This window comes from Saccostrea cucullata, unplaced genomic scaffold, assembly GCF_032062105.1.
Source record: "Saccostrea cucullata isolate Sc308-1 unplaced genomic scaffold, CSIRO_AGI_Scuc_v1 ctg7606, whole genome shotgun sequence".
Classification (NCBI taxonomy): Eukaryota; Metazoa; Mollusca; class Bivalvia; order Ostreida; family Ostreidae; genus Saccostrea; species Saccostrea cuccullata.
The window spans coordinates 15,001-30,511 of NW_026927495.1; the positions used below are offsets into that span (position 1 = coordinate 15,001).

At 33.1% G+C, this 15,511-nt stretch overlaps 1 protein-coding gene across 1 annotated transcript in view; it reads right to left on the reverse strand.

Moving 5' to 3' along the window:
• The window catches only part of LOC134274659 (glutathione S-transferase P 1-like), a 14,508-nt gene extending 980 nt beyond the window's left edge, over nucleotides 1–13,528 (reverse strand). The window contains exons 1-7 of the mRNA XM_062756920.1: nucleotides 13,382–13,528; nucleotides 11,517–11,617; nucleotides 9,946–10,033; nucleotides 7,029–7,132; nucleotides 6,447–6,503; nucleotides 6,200–6,238; nucleotides 63–268 (exon numbers count right to left, since the gene is read on the reverse strand). Coding sequence (XP_062612904.1) covers nucleotides 80–268; nucleotides 6,200–6,238; nucleotides 6,447–6,503; nucleotides 7,029–7,132; nucleotides 9,946–10,033; nucleotides 11,517–11,617; nucleotides 13,382–13,418 — 615 coding nt within the window. The 5' untranslated portion in view covers nucleotides 13,419–13,528 and the 3' untranslated portion in view covers nucleotides 63–79. The remainder of the gene's footprint in view (nucleotides 1–62; nucleotides 269–6,199; nucleotides 6,239–6,446; nucleotides 6,504–7,028; nucleotides 7,133–9,945; nucleotides 10,034–11,516; nucleotides 11,618–13,381) is intronic.
• Nucleotides 13,529–15,511: the final 1,983 nt, after the last annotated feature.

The following is a 15,511-nucleotide window of genomic DNA, read 5'->3' on the forward strand; positions in this document are numbered from 1 at the left end:
TCATAGGTATAGAGAATGCTCTTGCATATCGAATCAACTGAGGGATACAAACTCTTGAATACCTTTCTGGCAGATTTGATCACTGCTTTCCATTTCCATTGATCTTTATTCCTTTGAAGTGCTCTGTTGCTCTTCGTTTCTGGACTCCTGGTCTGTTCATCATACGATTATGGTAGGCCTTGAGTGAGGGAAAAGCATCCAGACAGGGGGGAGATAAGGTCACCAGACAGTCCAAAAGGTCAAACAGATTATAGTCCGTAAAGCAAACCTGTAACCAAATCGAAATTAGTGGAGAACATGTAAATCCACATCAATTATAAATTTGAGTTTAGTAGAATATTTTAATTCTTTAATGGAAATATGTCATTTAAGTTTTTTTTTGTATGATATTTAATGCCCTTCTCGAGAATTTTTCACTCATATGGAGACTCCATCACTTGCCGACGCAAATATTAACCTATGCTTGGCACTCTGGGTAATTAAACAATGAGGATCCATTTTCGTGCCAGCACAGAATCTCGATTTACAAGTCTATTGCGACACAGAATCTCGATTTACAAGTCTCATCCATAGAATTGGTCTCCACATCCCGCAGTTGATTCGAAGCACTTTATTCGGCACCCAGCGCGCAAAAGGTGTCTTTCACATGCTATTTATTGCTTCACGAGATCTCTGTACATACGGTCTAACCAACTCCCAAGGTCCCGCAGTGGGATTCGAAAAGCAAAGCAAGAATCAGTACTGGATTTTCTGCGCAACTCTAGAGAACAGCTTCAAAACACTGTACTTGTACAAGACAGATAAAATAACATGAACTTAAATCGAATCTGAAGTTCTTTGATATAAAGAAGCAGATTCAAAACTAGAGCAAAGCTCGTTGCAAAGCAACGAGTAGGTCTTCCGTCCTGTTTCGACCGGAAGTGACGTCAACAAAAGAAAGCAATGAGCTAAGTCGTCTCTAGTCACTTTATAATTTCAATTTTGCATCAAAACCTTTAAAAATAAGCTATTTTTGGCTACTTCCGCTTTGACCGGAAGTGATGTGGACGGACAGAAAAATTAAGTTTTATGCTTCCAGTGACATATGTTACCCAAAAACTTGTCAAGAAGGCAAAAATATGCATTTTCTGACGACTTCCAGTTCAACCGGAAGTGACGTCGCCGGAATCATTTTGACGACTTCAATAGATTAAGCTTGACATTTTGAACAACTTTGTTTCTTAGACGTATTACAAATTCTCAATACTTTTTGAGATATCTGGAAAAAACTTTTGGCCCCTCTAGATCCCTTAATTTAGGGGTCAGCCCTTTTTCCGAGATATCATTTGAAAGATCTTGTAATTCTGCACAAATTTTGTTCTATATGTCTTAACAAAATATTTTTAGTTTAGAAGATAAAAAGCAAAATATGAGTAATTTTTAGCTCTTTTAAGCGTTCTAATTTTTGACCCCTATATAGCGCCATTTTGAATAGAGAAATCGAAAAATAAAAACCGATGTGCACAACTTCAATCCTTCTATTATCTAAAATCAGTAGAATTTCTGCTCCAGCTTTAGCCGTCTCTGAGCCTTTGTCTGGAAACGAAAGCCTATCAATTTTCCTTTAAAGGGAAATAACTCAAAACCGGAAGTGACTTTTTGAAATTTCTGACATCATTCTGATAGAGTTAAGTAACTTCTAGTATCTCTGAAAATTTGAGCGAAATCAGTTGAGAAATGAGTGAGATATGAGGCTTCAAAGTTGGCGTCTAGGAAGTAGAAGAAAAAAAAAGAATAACTAGAGCCGAGCTCGTTGCAAAGCAACGAGTAGGTCTTCCGTCGGAGCTGCGGACAGGGAGAAATGACCTTGGGTCAAGGTCATGCCACGTTCTAATGTTAAAGCAATCTTTTAAGGGTAAATGTCATCTTATTTATGTTTTACTATTAAACAGATAGTGAAGGAATGTTTGCGACCTTGACCTTGTTAAAATGACCTTACGTCACACCATGACACACGCTGGTGATAAGCAAAGCCAATTTGTGTGCTACCGTATTGACGAATTCTTAAGCTATATTTTTTTCGATAGGCCTTGTCAAAGCTAATACGTATATACATGTGTAAATCTAGGTATGAAAGCGTTATCCTTTCTTTATCAAAAGTCATGGTCAATTTTAAGCAATGTTTAAAGCCGGTTAAACTTCAAGGTCAAAGTTCATTATATGCTAGTATTTGAAATGATTTTATCACAGGTTACATACATTTGATTTTTGTGTAATACGAAATCCCTATCTCTTCTCATTCAAAAGTTATGATCAAGATTAAAATTGTGAAAAGTAAGTCAAGCCTCAAGGTCAAGTTGTCAAAATCAGCATATCGGTATTTAAAAAAATGTTGTTACGGGTAATACACAGTGGTAAAATAAAAGCCCTAATCGATCTCTTTTCTCTCAAAAGGTATGACTATGGTTAATGTTTTTGAAAAGTGGGTCAAACTTCAAGGTCAAAGGGTCAAAAATCATAATGAATTTTCAAAGGCGTTGACACAGGTATTACATGTACATGTTTATAAATGAAAGCTTTCAATACTTATGGTCAATTTAAAGTAATGTTATTTTTTAAGTAGGTCAAGCTCCAAGATCAAGGTCACGGGGTTAAAAATCGCAGTATATTTGAAAATCACATGTCACAAATAATGCACATGTGAAATATGAAAGCTCTATTTCAACTCATACAATAGTTATTATCAAGTTTAAAGTTCTCGTGACAGATGGACACTGTCAGACTGGTTGACAAATAAGGTTTAATGTACCCTAATAAAAATAAATACACGTTATTTGAACATGATAAATTGAGAAATACGAAGAATAAAAAACTAGAAAATATTAGAAAAAATTGCACTGAAGCTATATTCAATATCCGTGTTTTTCAACTGCTTGAATCTAAAAATATTATTTACCGTGTGCCTCTAACACATTCCTTAAATTTTTCTACAGTTAAACATTCCTTACAACCGTTTTTAATAGTCTCCTTCTGAGCCTGAACTTGAGATAATATGGATGGCACAGTAGCTCTCTGGTGACCCATCTCAATTTTTTTTAGAACAGCTAGCGAGCTACAGATCTGCAGCATGACAATTGTCATAAAGTTAATTTTACAAATTCATTTGAAATGTAACAGAATTGAATTTTATGAAAAAAATTATTTCTAATGCTTATTTTTTACATATGCTAAAATTATTTTCCTATCAATTTAAGTTAAGACAGTAAAAAGGAATTTGTCACTCAGTATTTATCTAAGGAATTAGTGTCAATTCTCAACCTCAAAGAGCGTTCGACTTGTATGATAATTGCATATGTGTGATAAAACTGCCGTGGATTATCCCGGACGTGAACATTAGATGTACTGGACGTTCCGTCATCAAGAAAATATATTTTTGCTCTGGACTATTCCGAGTTACCAAAACGTTTATGTGTATGTCCATGTGTGAGTGTTTCAACCTGTCTTTGTTTTATGTGACTTGACTTGATTTATTTTTCAAAATACAAACTTTAACGTTTTATTGCTTGACTTTTGTTTTATAAATCACTTGTGTTACTGTCACCAATTATATTCTATTAACTTTGTTTAATTGTCGGAAATGCAATGCAAAATTCAGGAAATCAAATGCAGCGAAAACTGGTAACCCCCCCCCCCCCCGAAAAAAAAACTAGTACATGTAGACGTACATGTAAACACTTCGATGCTCGATTGTACACTCTAGAAATTAAAAAGTTTATGAATAAAAAAAGTTTAGTGAGGCATACTCATCTTTGCCGACCTTTTCTTAAATTTATTTGACAACATGCGAATTAAAAACAATATCGCGTATGATTTTTGGTTAATATTATAATAGGTTATGGAGTAATCATGGATTTCATCACCAGCCCTGGCCTGCCATTCTCGACTCTGAAGGAAAGCACTGTATCATTTCAGGGGGGTTACGTATCGCAATGAGAGGAAATTTAATAATCCCAGCGCCTTTTATTCATTCGTCAAAGAATAGAATCAGACATTTTTATCTTTTAATACTCGTACATGTTCAAGAAAACCTTTATATTTGTGTCTAGAAATATTCTTACGATTTACGCAAATAACAAATTCTTGATTTTAAACTGAGTAAATCGATGACTAGCATCGTTTTAGATAACTCTGGGCGTAAAAATCAAAGAGCGGTAATGTTGACCTCCGGAATGTATATAGGTCAATGCATGCGCGATCGATAAACAGGTTGCACATCTGTAAACAAAACAGTCAAGGTCCGAGGAAAATTCACGATGCATGAATAAAATGACAGTGAATTATTTTAAGCTTGATTTTTTTTTCTTTATAAATAATGCAACATTGAGTATCAATCGAATGAGAGATGATAAGTATTTTTCCTATCTCCCGTCTTGTAATTCAAACTAAATACAAGGAGAAAGTTGTCTCTGAATAATCTGTATGACATCCAGCAAGAGAATACGTTAAAAACTTTATTTCAACAAAGTTTAACATTCAGTTTAGTTCAGTATATTATTCTTATCCAGTTTATTTCAGTTATACGTGTTATACGCGTACGCATAAAGAATTCTTCACTTGCCGTATAAAATTAATCAGTTACCTGTACATAAAGTTTGCTGCTCACTCAATAACAAAAGATTCGAACAAAATAACGTTTTCATGAGATCAATAAGATGTTAAAGAACCCATTTCAAATCGATAACCATATCGAATATTTACCGTTTTTGAGTTATAATGCAAAAACTTTCATGCTCCCTTGACCCCTAATTTGAGGGGCCAGCCCCTTTTTAATGATGTCAAATGATAGATCTTAAAATTATGCACAATATTTGTGAAATATGTCTTAACAAATTATTTTTAGTTTAAAAGATACACAAGGAAATATATGTAAAATTTGGCGCTTTTAGGCATTCTCATTTTTGACCCCTATCTAGCACCGTTTGGAGCGCAGAAATCGAAAAAGAAAAACCGATGTGCACAACTTCAATTCTTCTAGTATTTAAATGCAGCAGACATTCTGCTCCAGCTTTTGTCGTTTAAAACCTAATCAAAAAAAAAATATGATCAGCGTTGTCAAATATTTATTACTTATGGCATGTTTATTTCAATTATACGCATAAAAAGTTCTCCTTCAATAGCAAAATGAGAACGGTGCCATGTTTACGGATCTACATTTCTTTCTTACCATACGTAAGACTCGAACAAAATAATATTTTCATAGGATAGAAATGATATAAAGGAACAATTTAAAATCGACAACCATATCAAAATATTTACCGTTTTTGAGTTATAAAGCAAAAACTTTCAAGGCCCCTAGATCCCTAATTCTAGGGGCCAGCCCCTTTTCAATGATATCAAAGGAAAGCTCTTGCAATTATGCACAACTTTTATTCAATATGTCTTAACAAAATATTTTTAGTTTTCAAGATAAAAGGTAAAATATGTGTAATTTTTCGCTCTTTTATGCGTTCTAATTTTTGACCCCTATATAGCGCCATTTTGAATAAAGAAATCGAAAAACAAAAACTGGCATGCACAACTTCAGTCCTTTTATTATCTAAAATCAGTAGAATTTCTGCTCCAGCTTTTGTGATCTCTGAGCCTTTATCTGGAAATGAAAGCCTATAAATTTTCATTTAAAGGGAAATAACTCAAAAGCGGAAGTACTTTTTTGAAATATTAGACGGCTTTCTGATAGAGTTTATCGATGTGTATAATGACTGAAAATTTGAGCAAAATCCGTTGAGAAATGAGTGAAATATGAGGCCTCAAAGTTGGCGTCTAGGAAAAGGAAAAAAAAAGAATAATAAGAATAATCTTAATCATCAGAATCAGTAGAAGGTCTTCCGTTGGAAACGGAAGACCTTAATAATCTTAACCATCAGAATCAGTAGAAGGTCTTCCGCCTGAGCGGAAGACCTTAATAATCTTTACCAACAGAATTAGTAGAAGGTCTTCCGTTGGAAACGGAAGACCTTAATACCCTTTAGGTTTTTTTTAGAAAAGGGGGAAATCCAGAAAACGAATTATGATGGTATGAAAATGGGTAGTACATATAGATAATATAATACAGATATTTCATATTAGGGGCAATTTTAATAACATTTATTGAAAAAAAATTTTTACATGTTGCTTTTAATTTTTACTAAACAATTAAAGCAGCAGATTTTCAGATACAAACCTTGCTTCCCAGCACATAATCTCCACCTTTCATTAAGTTCTACAAGATAAGGTAAAAACGAACAATGTTTGCTTTTTTAAAAATTTCGTTCAACATGTTGTCATATCTCTTTAAGCAGCGCATGTTCATGTTTGGGTTTGGAAACTTAATGATGTTTCATAATATCATAGTAAGAATTTTTTTGATAAAGTTGAATTGTAAGACTGGGCAAATAAAACAGTAGTCTTTGCACATTAATGTAACAAACCTCAAAACACTGTAGTTTTCCAGGAAGCTTTTCAATAAATGGACCCTTTCCGTCCTCCTACAAGAAAAAGCTAAACATTGATATATGTCATTGTATCAACGTGCAATCCTATCGGACGTCAGAATCAAAAAATTAACAACACAATGAAATGGAACTGTCATGTAAATTTTAAATATTTTACAGATGACACTATATAAAAGAATTTGTCTTGTAAATGGAGTACTTAAATCAGTCCGGTAAATTCAAAATTTGCAACATGAAAGTAGTGTAATAGATTTAAAGAGGATTTGAATTCACTTCATTTTTAACATCAAATTTTCTGCTAGGTAAGGCATCGTCTCTCTCCTTATATGGATAGACTTTCCTTTATATATCATATATCTAAGAAGATAATGCTGTGAAATGAAATTCAATCAACGTATCATGCAGGAAAATCTGTGTAGCAGTGAAACACTATTTCTTGAAAGCTACTCAAAAGAATTTGCAAATTTTAGCATACATGTCAGAGTCATTTTCTTATTGATAGAACCATGTCCACTGTGCTATTTGAGCTTTTGGTTTTTACAAAGGAATAATACTTGCATAGTTCTGATAAATCATTCTTGTATATTCTATTCTAAGATCTTCTGCACCATCATTAATCATGTCAGCTCGTGTTGCTTCCTTGTTGTTCGAACCATATAGATCTAAAGAGTATCAGAAAAGTAAAATATAATCGAGTAATACGATTACTGTAAGCCTTGTATATTTCCATAAAGCAACTTTAATAACAAAATGTTTCTGCTGCAATGTTGTAATAATGTATATCAGTGACATAAAAATTACCTACAACCTTCTTTTATTGGTATTTGCGATGAAATAAGTATTTATAAGCTTTAATTAAAAGCAAAATCACACGTCATTATGTCATCCTGTACAATATTGATTTTTTTATATAATTACTATATATTCCCTTGTACAGAAATTTTCCTTCTGAACCAAATTAATTCAAAATTTAGTCTAATTGATCATTAATGTTCCATGAGCTTTATCATAACAGCAAATTTTAACAGCAAAATAAAATGCTCAAAAAATGCAGCTCATATTGTTTTGACTTTATAGATAATGAGAACACTTGAATTATTTTTTTTATTATATAACATATGCTAAGTTAAAGTTATATCTTATCAATTTATAAAAAATTTAATAATCCTGAAAATATCGACCTGAACATTTAAGCAAATAAAATATGATAAAAATTATCTGTTTAAGGTTACATAAACTGTATTTGAACGAGATCACCTAGATTATTGCGAACTGTTACAAGGAATATTATCACTTAAAATCACTTGTATGCGCTGCATAACATTTTATTTTAAGTGTATTATCATAACCGGGTCAACCTCATTCTGGACTCCAGCCTTAATTTTTGTTATTTCCCAACCAGCAAAGGTTTAGGAAGGCAGAGTCCCGAATGACATTGGGCCGATCATGCCTAGGTTTGTTATCCACCAGGATCTTATTAAATTCCGCAGTGAGAGGTAAACCAACTGAACAACTCTTTTACTCCTCTGTTGACCAGTGACCAATTATTTACGAAAGCTCTTACTTCACCCCTCTTGGAAACTGGTTTGCCTGTATAAATACAACAGAGAATACAACTCGTCGGAATTTCTCTTTATTTTTACAATCCATTTTATATTTTAAACAACTTCATTCAACACAATAAATAGTACAAGAAATATTAAACATTATAAAATATCTTGTCCTGTAAAGAAAATGAGCCAACTGAATCTTAACAATCTGAAACTTAGCTTTTATTAAAATTATTTACCAAAACTTGTAAAAATCTTTTACCTGTATAAATACAACAGAGAAGACACCTCGTCGGAATTTCTCTGACGAGAAATCTTTCCCCGTCGCATTTATACTACTCCTGTGTAAGAGCTCCGCCCTGACCATATTTGTTATTTTATCAAAATTTTCAACTACAAACATGAATTTGCGACTTGAATTTTTACTTACACTTCTGTACCTCTTTATCCTTTTGACTTATGAAATACCGTTTAAGATTCATATTAAACTTCTTGCAAAATCTTAACTTTTTATCATTTTATTGATAATTTATTCCAATGGTTGACCTTTCGCCTGTTACGTAGGATTGGCTGTCCCTTTCCCTATGACCAAAAATGACCTGACGAAATCAAGTTTCATCACCCTCATGCAACCACTCTCACCGCATTTCTCAGGTGATAGGTTCACTCAGCATCTTTGACTATTTTTATCTGATACTAGGAAATATCGATCCCCTCGTGTCCTCTCGTTTCTCTCACACACTAATTGTCCCCCGCTTTCGCGAAAGCGAGGGGACATTAAATCTCATTCGTCTGTCCGTCCGTCAGTCTGTCCGTCCGTCACAAAAACTTTAACCTTGCCCATAACTTTTGATTTAGTGGAGCTATAATTTTCATATTTCATATGTGTATTCCTTGTGATAAGACCTTTCTTTGGGTACCACCAAATTTGACCTTTTGACCTTGAAGTTTCAACTACTTTTACTAAAAAATTCCAAACTTTTACTTTGGCCATAACTTTTGAATGGTAGGTAATAGGACTTTCATATTTCACATATTTATTCTTTGTGACAAGACCTTTCAATAAATACCAACAACTTTGACCTTTTGACCTTGACCTTGGAAATTTACGTACTTATGAAAAAACTATATCTTTGATCATAATTTTGGAACGGTAAGGGCTACGGCTTTTATACTTCACATATTTTATTCTTGTAAGAAGACCTTTCATTGGATACCAAGAACTTTGACTTTTTGACCTTCACCTTGGAGTTTTAACTACTTTTTAAAAATTATAACCTTGGTCACAACTTTTGAACGGTAGATACAAGGACTTTTATATTTCAAACATTTATTCTTTAAGCCAACACCTTTCATGGGATACCAACAACTTTGACCTTTGGACCTTGACCTTGGAGATTTACGTACTTCTGAAAAAACTTTAACCTTGACCATAACTTTTAGACGGTAAGGGCTAGGGCTTTCGTACTTCACGTATGTGAATCCTTGTGAGAAGACCTTTCATTGCATGCCAAGAACTTTGACCCTTTGACCTTGACCTTGGAGTTTTAACTACTTTTTAAAAACGTTAACCTTGGTCACAACTTTTGAACGGTAGAAACTAGGACTTTCATATTTTAAATATATGTATTCTTTATGGCAAGATCTTTCATGGGATACCAAAAACTTTTACCTATTGACCTTGACCCTAAAAATGATATCTTGCCCACAAAGATACCGAAAGCGGGGGACCACAATTCTTTGAATTTGCTTGTTTGTTTCTATTTTTAAGCAGTTCTTGTTATGATACTAGGAAGTGAATGTCCTCTCGTTTCTCTCTCACACAAATTTCTGTTATATATTTATTTTTATGCAATTTTTGTTATGATAGTATCTGCAGTTGTATTGTTTTGTTTTGGCAAAAGACAAGACAAGATCACACTCACCCAGTTTTCTAGCCAGATATCTCAGAATTGCGTTGGATTGTACGATTTCTACGTCTCCATCTTTGAAGAATGGACTCTGGCCAAAGGCCTGGAACAATAAATGATACTGTTAATTGATCATTTATATGAGGTTTACTATTTTATTCAAGCTGCTGCATTTCTATGTCCCCGTAATCGAAATTCGGGGGTATAAAGTTTTCCCCTGTCCATCCGTCTGTCTAGCTATTTGTATGTTTATCACAAAAAATATATTCTTGTCGGTAATTTTTGATTGGATGGAGGTATGACGTTTATATTTGACATTGTATTCTTTCTTTGAGTAACAAAATACTTGTCCTCTGGTTCTTAATCTTGACCTTGAAGTTTGGCCCATTTTTGCAAAAATCTACGAAATTTACATCTTGGCTATAACTTTTTAATAATCGGTGATAGGGAGTTCGTACTTCATATATGTACAAGTTTTCCTTGAGAAAAAAACCTTTCCAATTGTATAGATATTTAACTTGGAATTGGACCCACTTGAAGCATCTTTATTCTTGTTCATAAATTGTGAACAGTAAGAACTATAGCTGGGGTTTTGAATTCCATAGGTGTATTCCTAGTGACAATGTCTTACTTACAATTGAAAGCAACAATTTTGATCTTGATTTTCTTTTTAAAAAGTTTAAAGTTGTAAATGAAAAGAAATTGTGACAAGCCATACTTGGATACCAAGGAATAGTAACTTGACCTTGTAGTTTGACTTACTTTTTAAAAAAAAATTATCTTTGTTAAGGTCAAGATCTAGTAAATGAAGGGTGCCTACAGATTTATCAAATTCAAGAAATGAATTCCTTTAATGATGCTTAATAAGTTTAGCTTGGTCAAAAAATGTGTATCGGGGCATAATTTGTAGGAAAATAAGATGAAAAACCATATTTTAAACTGTCATTTTCAATGAAAAATTAAGAAAATTAGTCATGAATATGGGAGTTTTTTCCATATCACACAAACAAAATATATCCAGATTGCCTACAGTCTTTCAGAAAACGGTAATTTGTATGTTCTTGGTCTCTTCTTTTAAATAATGTTAAATTGAATATAGGTATCCGGACTACTTTTCAGGTTATTTCAAATTGAATTCCATGAAAATACTTTATTTTCTACATAATTCTATTAGAGCCGTAAAGTACGGGAAAAAGAAAGTTGAAAGTGATTATGACGTCATAATGGATCTAGCCCCAAAAAGTTAGTCTAAAGTTATTTACTAGATCTTGACCTTAACGCCGTTAAAGTTTTGCCGACAAGTAGACAGATTGATGGACAAGACAAAATTATTATAGTATATATATTCCTCAATCATCGATTTCGGATAAGCAATGAATTTTTGTGAAATTTGGCGGACATAGATCTAGTTCTTCTGGGAAATACTGAACAAACATTACCATGTCTAAAAATGGGATTAAAAAAAACTTCTCATTAGTTAAATGTTCTGTTGTATAGCGAATTTATATCTAAAACAATTCACTTTTCCGAAACATTCAATGTTAATTAATAACAAAAAGTTTCATTTAAAAAACAATAAGACTGACCATTTTTGGTTTCCATTCCTGCACCCAGTTAGGACCACAATCAACTTCCTCATAATCCACATTGTTGTCAACCATAAGAGTCCTTATTGACTCACCACGACCTGAAAAAATGTTCTTATTAAACACTTCACAGAGATAATGACATGTATTAACCGAATTATTACAATGTTTTCAGTGTACAATTAATGAAAAAAAGCCTTGATCATGAATTACAAGTACGCTCCTTCATTTTAGGCCAACTGTAGGCACTTCTAAGGCACAAATGAACTTTTCTTTGTGCATTCAAAAAGCTAAATATGACATCCTTCATAAAGCATACAATTATAATTTTTAATTTTCGATTTTATCTTTTCAATATCGTTTAATGGATTTTAAGGGGGGAGGAGGGGGTTAGAGGACACTTGTCTAGGTTACCGTGGCCTGCACGTGAGTTTGAGGAAGAACGATTTCCATGACCTAGGATAAGAGGAAACATATAACTTATAAAGAAAAAAATCTTAATTTAAATTAGAAAGAAATAATATCTGAACAGTAAATAAATATGTAAATTAATTAATGAACCAATTTAAATTCGTTGATAAAGCGGGGTTGTTTCTTCCCCTGGACAATTATAATTATTAATTATGTTCATACATAGTAGTAAAGTATTGTCTTCCACGAACTTTTATTAAAATGCATAACACCAAATATTATATTTTAATTTAAAAAAAATGTATGTGAAGACAAAGTTACGAGGTGCTTATCATTTTTTTTGGGGGGGGGGGGGGGGGGGCTGGAGAAACTTAACCGTAACATTACCATATGAATTAAATAAAAATTAGAGGGTAGTGGTGGGGGTTGATATTTCCTTTCCCCCAGTATGCATTTTTTTTTCACCATAGATTAAACTGAAAACTCACAGCTTGCAAGGATTTCCGTACTTACATATACCTGTAAATTAATTCATGAAATAATAATAACGGGTTTATTTTTATCATAAAACTAATATAAACATTGTCAATACTCCACAGTGTAGATATAAATTACTTATTCTTTTTCTAAGGTTATCATACAAACATCTCTCATGGTGAATTTGTATGGATTACATAACCAAGGGACTTATTCTTTTTCTAAGGTTATCATACAAACATCTCTCATGGTGAATTTGTATGGATTACATAACCAAGGGACTCTGAAAGGAGGGTCAACTAGGTGTAGCTGGTTTAAGACAGAATAGACTATTTATAACGACATGTTCAATATAACTCGTAAGCATGGAAATCAGTGCAGGATCGGTCCATTACAACACATTGTGTTGCCCTCGAATGGATTTAAAGAAATAATGGGTACAACATATTTACCTGTACAATCACAGGGGCTTGTCACGAAATATTTTTCTTTTAATAAAGTTACCCCTACTATGAAAAATACACACTTGTGTATTTTTATAGTAGGGGTAACTTTATTAAAAGAAGATAAATATTTCGTGACAAGCCCCTGTGGTACAATATCCATGATATCTATTATGTATCTAATAATAACACTAACAGCATCATGCATATATTTATTTTTTCATAGTGCACGGATGAACGAAGGTCTAGTACAGTATGCGTTAAAAATAACGGAGAAATCTGCATGTACGTTATTGCAGCTACTAATAAACAAATGTAACATCATTACACATTCATGTACAATGCAGTATCACGCGCCTAGAGTGAGGTTTAATCTTACACGAGTTGTGTCGACAGCTAAATTGATAAAAGAAAAAAAACATGCCATTGAATAATTCGTCACAATGGGCATGATCTTTATCTATTGGTACATCCGTACAAACCTGACAAATCGAAATAATAAATGGAATGCATAATTAACATGCTTGTACTTACCTCTAACCTGGAAATACACTAATTGTATTTTTGCCATGCTTGTGATACGAACTCGTGGAGCACAATACCGGTATTCTAGTGACAAAAACACGAAGGTTTTGCCATAATCAGTTGACCTACTTTCCGCCGCCGCTCAGTTCAAACAAAATAATTTTTAAGCATGTTAAAATTGTTTGCTCTCTGCATGCTGATTTAGGATTAAAAATCGTGGTCGATTAGTATGTAGAAAAAAAAACCTTCCCAGAATTTTTCAACATCAATGCTGAAAGTTTATTAAAACTGAATGTTTTGATAAAATTAAGATAAAATTGTTGTCAGTATGAGCAAGTCCGAAATGAAAAAAAAAATTATATTAGTTCCTGACAATCTAATTTCAAAAAAAAAAATCCTGCTACTGTTTTGAAAAGCAATTCAGAGGATTTTAGATTGGTTTCCTGTAGGAGTTGGGTTATTTAAAAAAAATCAAAAGAAGGAAAACAAACCATTTTACAAAATTGTCTGGGATCATCTCTTTTATTTAAACTATTGTTTTTAAAAAGTAGGTAAGTTCTATAATGGTATTAGCTCATAGACGTAAAAATGTTGTATTTAACATGTTTAATGCAGCAATAATAAACAAGAATTGAAGATAACTCCAATTCATACAGAAGCTTTGATCGAATGAAATTATATTTTTATTCACCGTGGATTAATGGAATTATATCAGTAATAAATCTTAAATTTGCATACACAGTAGTATGAATCTCAAACTTGGAACAGTAGAATATAGAAAGGACTCCATATATATAGAAAAATGGTGAAAAGCCGAATCCGGTAAGTCCTTGTTTAATATGTTTAAAGAATAAAAAATACATTTTTTTTGGTCTGAGTATATTCTATAGAATGTCATTTACTGATTCTGTATTATGAAAAAAAAGCTCAAGATATGTATTTCTCTTATACACGCGTTTTCAATATGTATCTGAAAATATCCAATTTTCCGAATCAGAAATTAAAATCATCTGTATTTTTTTTTCATATGTTAAAATGTGTCTATTATTCTTCTCAAATAGAGAATGGTGGGAAATACATAAACAAGAGGCCCATGGGCCACATCGCTCACCTGAGCACTGTGGCTGGGAAAAAGTGGAAATCGGATTATTATCAAATAGTTTATATCCAATTGAGAATAGAAGTGAGATACAGTAATTTGGACATTAGTTTTAACAGAGGATTGTTACCAATACATGTTGTAATGTAATAAATTATCATTTATAAGGCACATTTTACAACAACTCTTAAACTAACATAACTGCCCTAAGTGAAGAATTATTAATATAGAAAGCACAAAGAAATTCACTTTTACATTATGTTAGTTTAAGAGTTTTTGCAAATTGTGATTTATAAATAATTATTAATTTCATTACAACACGTATTGGTAACAATCCTCTGTTAAAACTTATGTCCAAATAACTGTATCTCACTTCTATTCTCAATGACCGTGTGGTGTAGGGCAGCGCCGCGAGAATTCCATCGGCATCGAAAGCAAGTTTTTTTAAAACTTGCCTAGATAGCCGAGCGGTCTAGCGCGCTGTTCCTACACTGCTAGGAGACAGATTCCGAAGGTCGAGAGTTCATCCCCGGGCTGGGGCGGAAGTGGGTATCCATGTAAAAGTGAATTTCTTTGTGCTTTGTATATCAATATCTCTTCACTTAGGGCAATTATGTTAGTTTAAGAGTTGTTGTAAATTGTGCTTTATAAATACCGGGTAATTATTTTCATTACAACATGTATTGGTAACAATCCTCTGTTAAAACTAATGTCCAAATAACTGCATCTCATTTCTATTCTCAATGACCGTGTGGTGTAGGGCAGCGCCGCGAGAATTCCATCGGCATCGAAAGCAAGTTTTTTGACTTGCCTAGATAGCCGAGCGGTCTAGCGCGCTGTTCCTACACTGCTAGGAGACGAATTCCGAAGGTCGAGGGTTCAACCCCGGGCTGGGGCGGAAGTGGGTATCCTTGTAAAAGTGAATTTCTTTGTGCTTTCTATATATATATATATATATATATATATATATATATATATATACTTCAAGTCTACTGCAATTTCTACTGACTACGAAGGATATATGGAGATAACGAACAGTT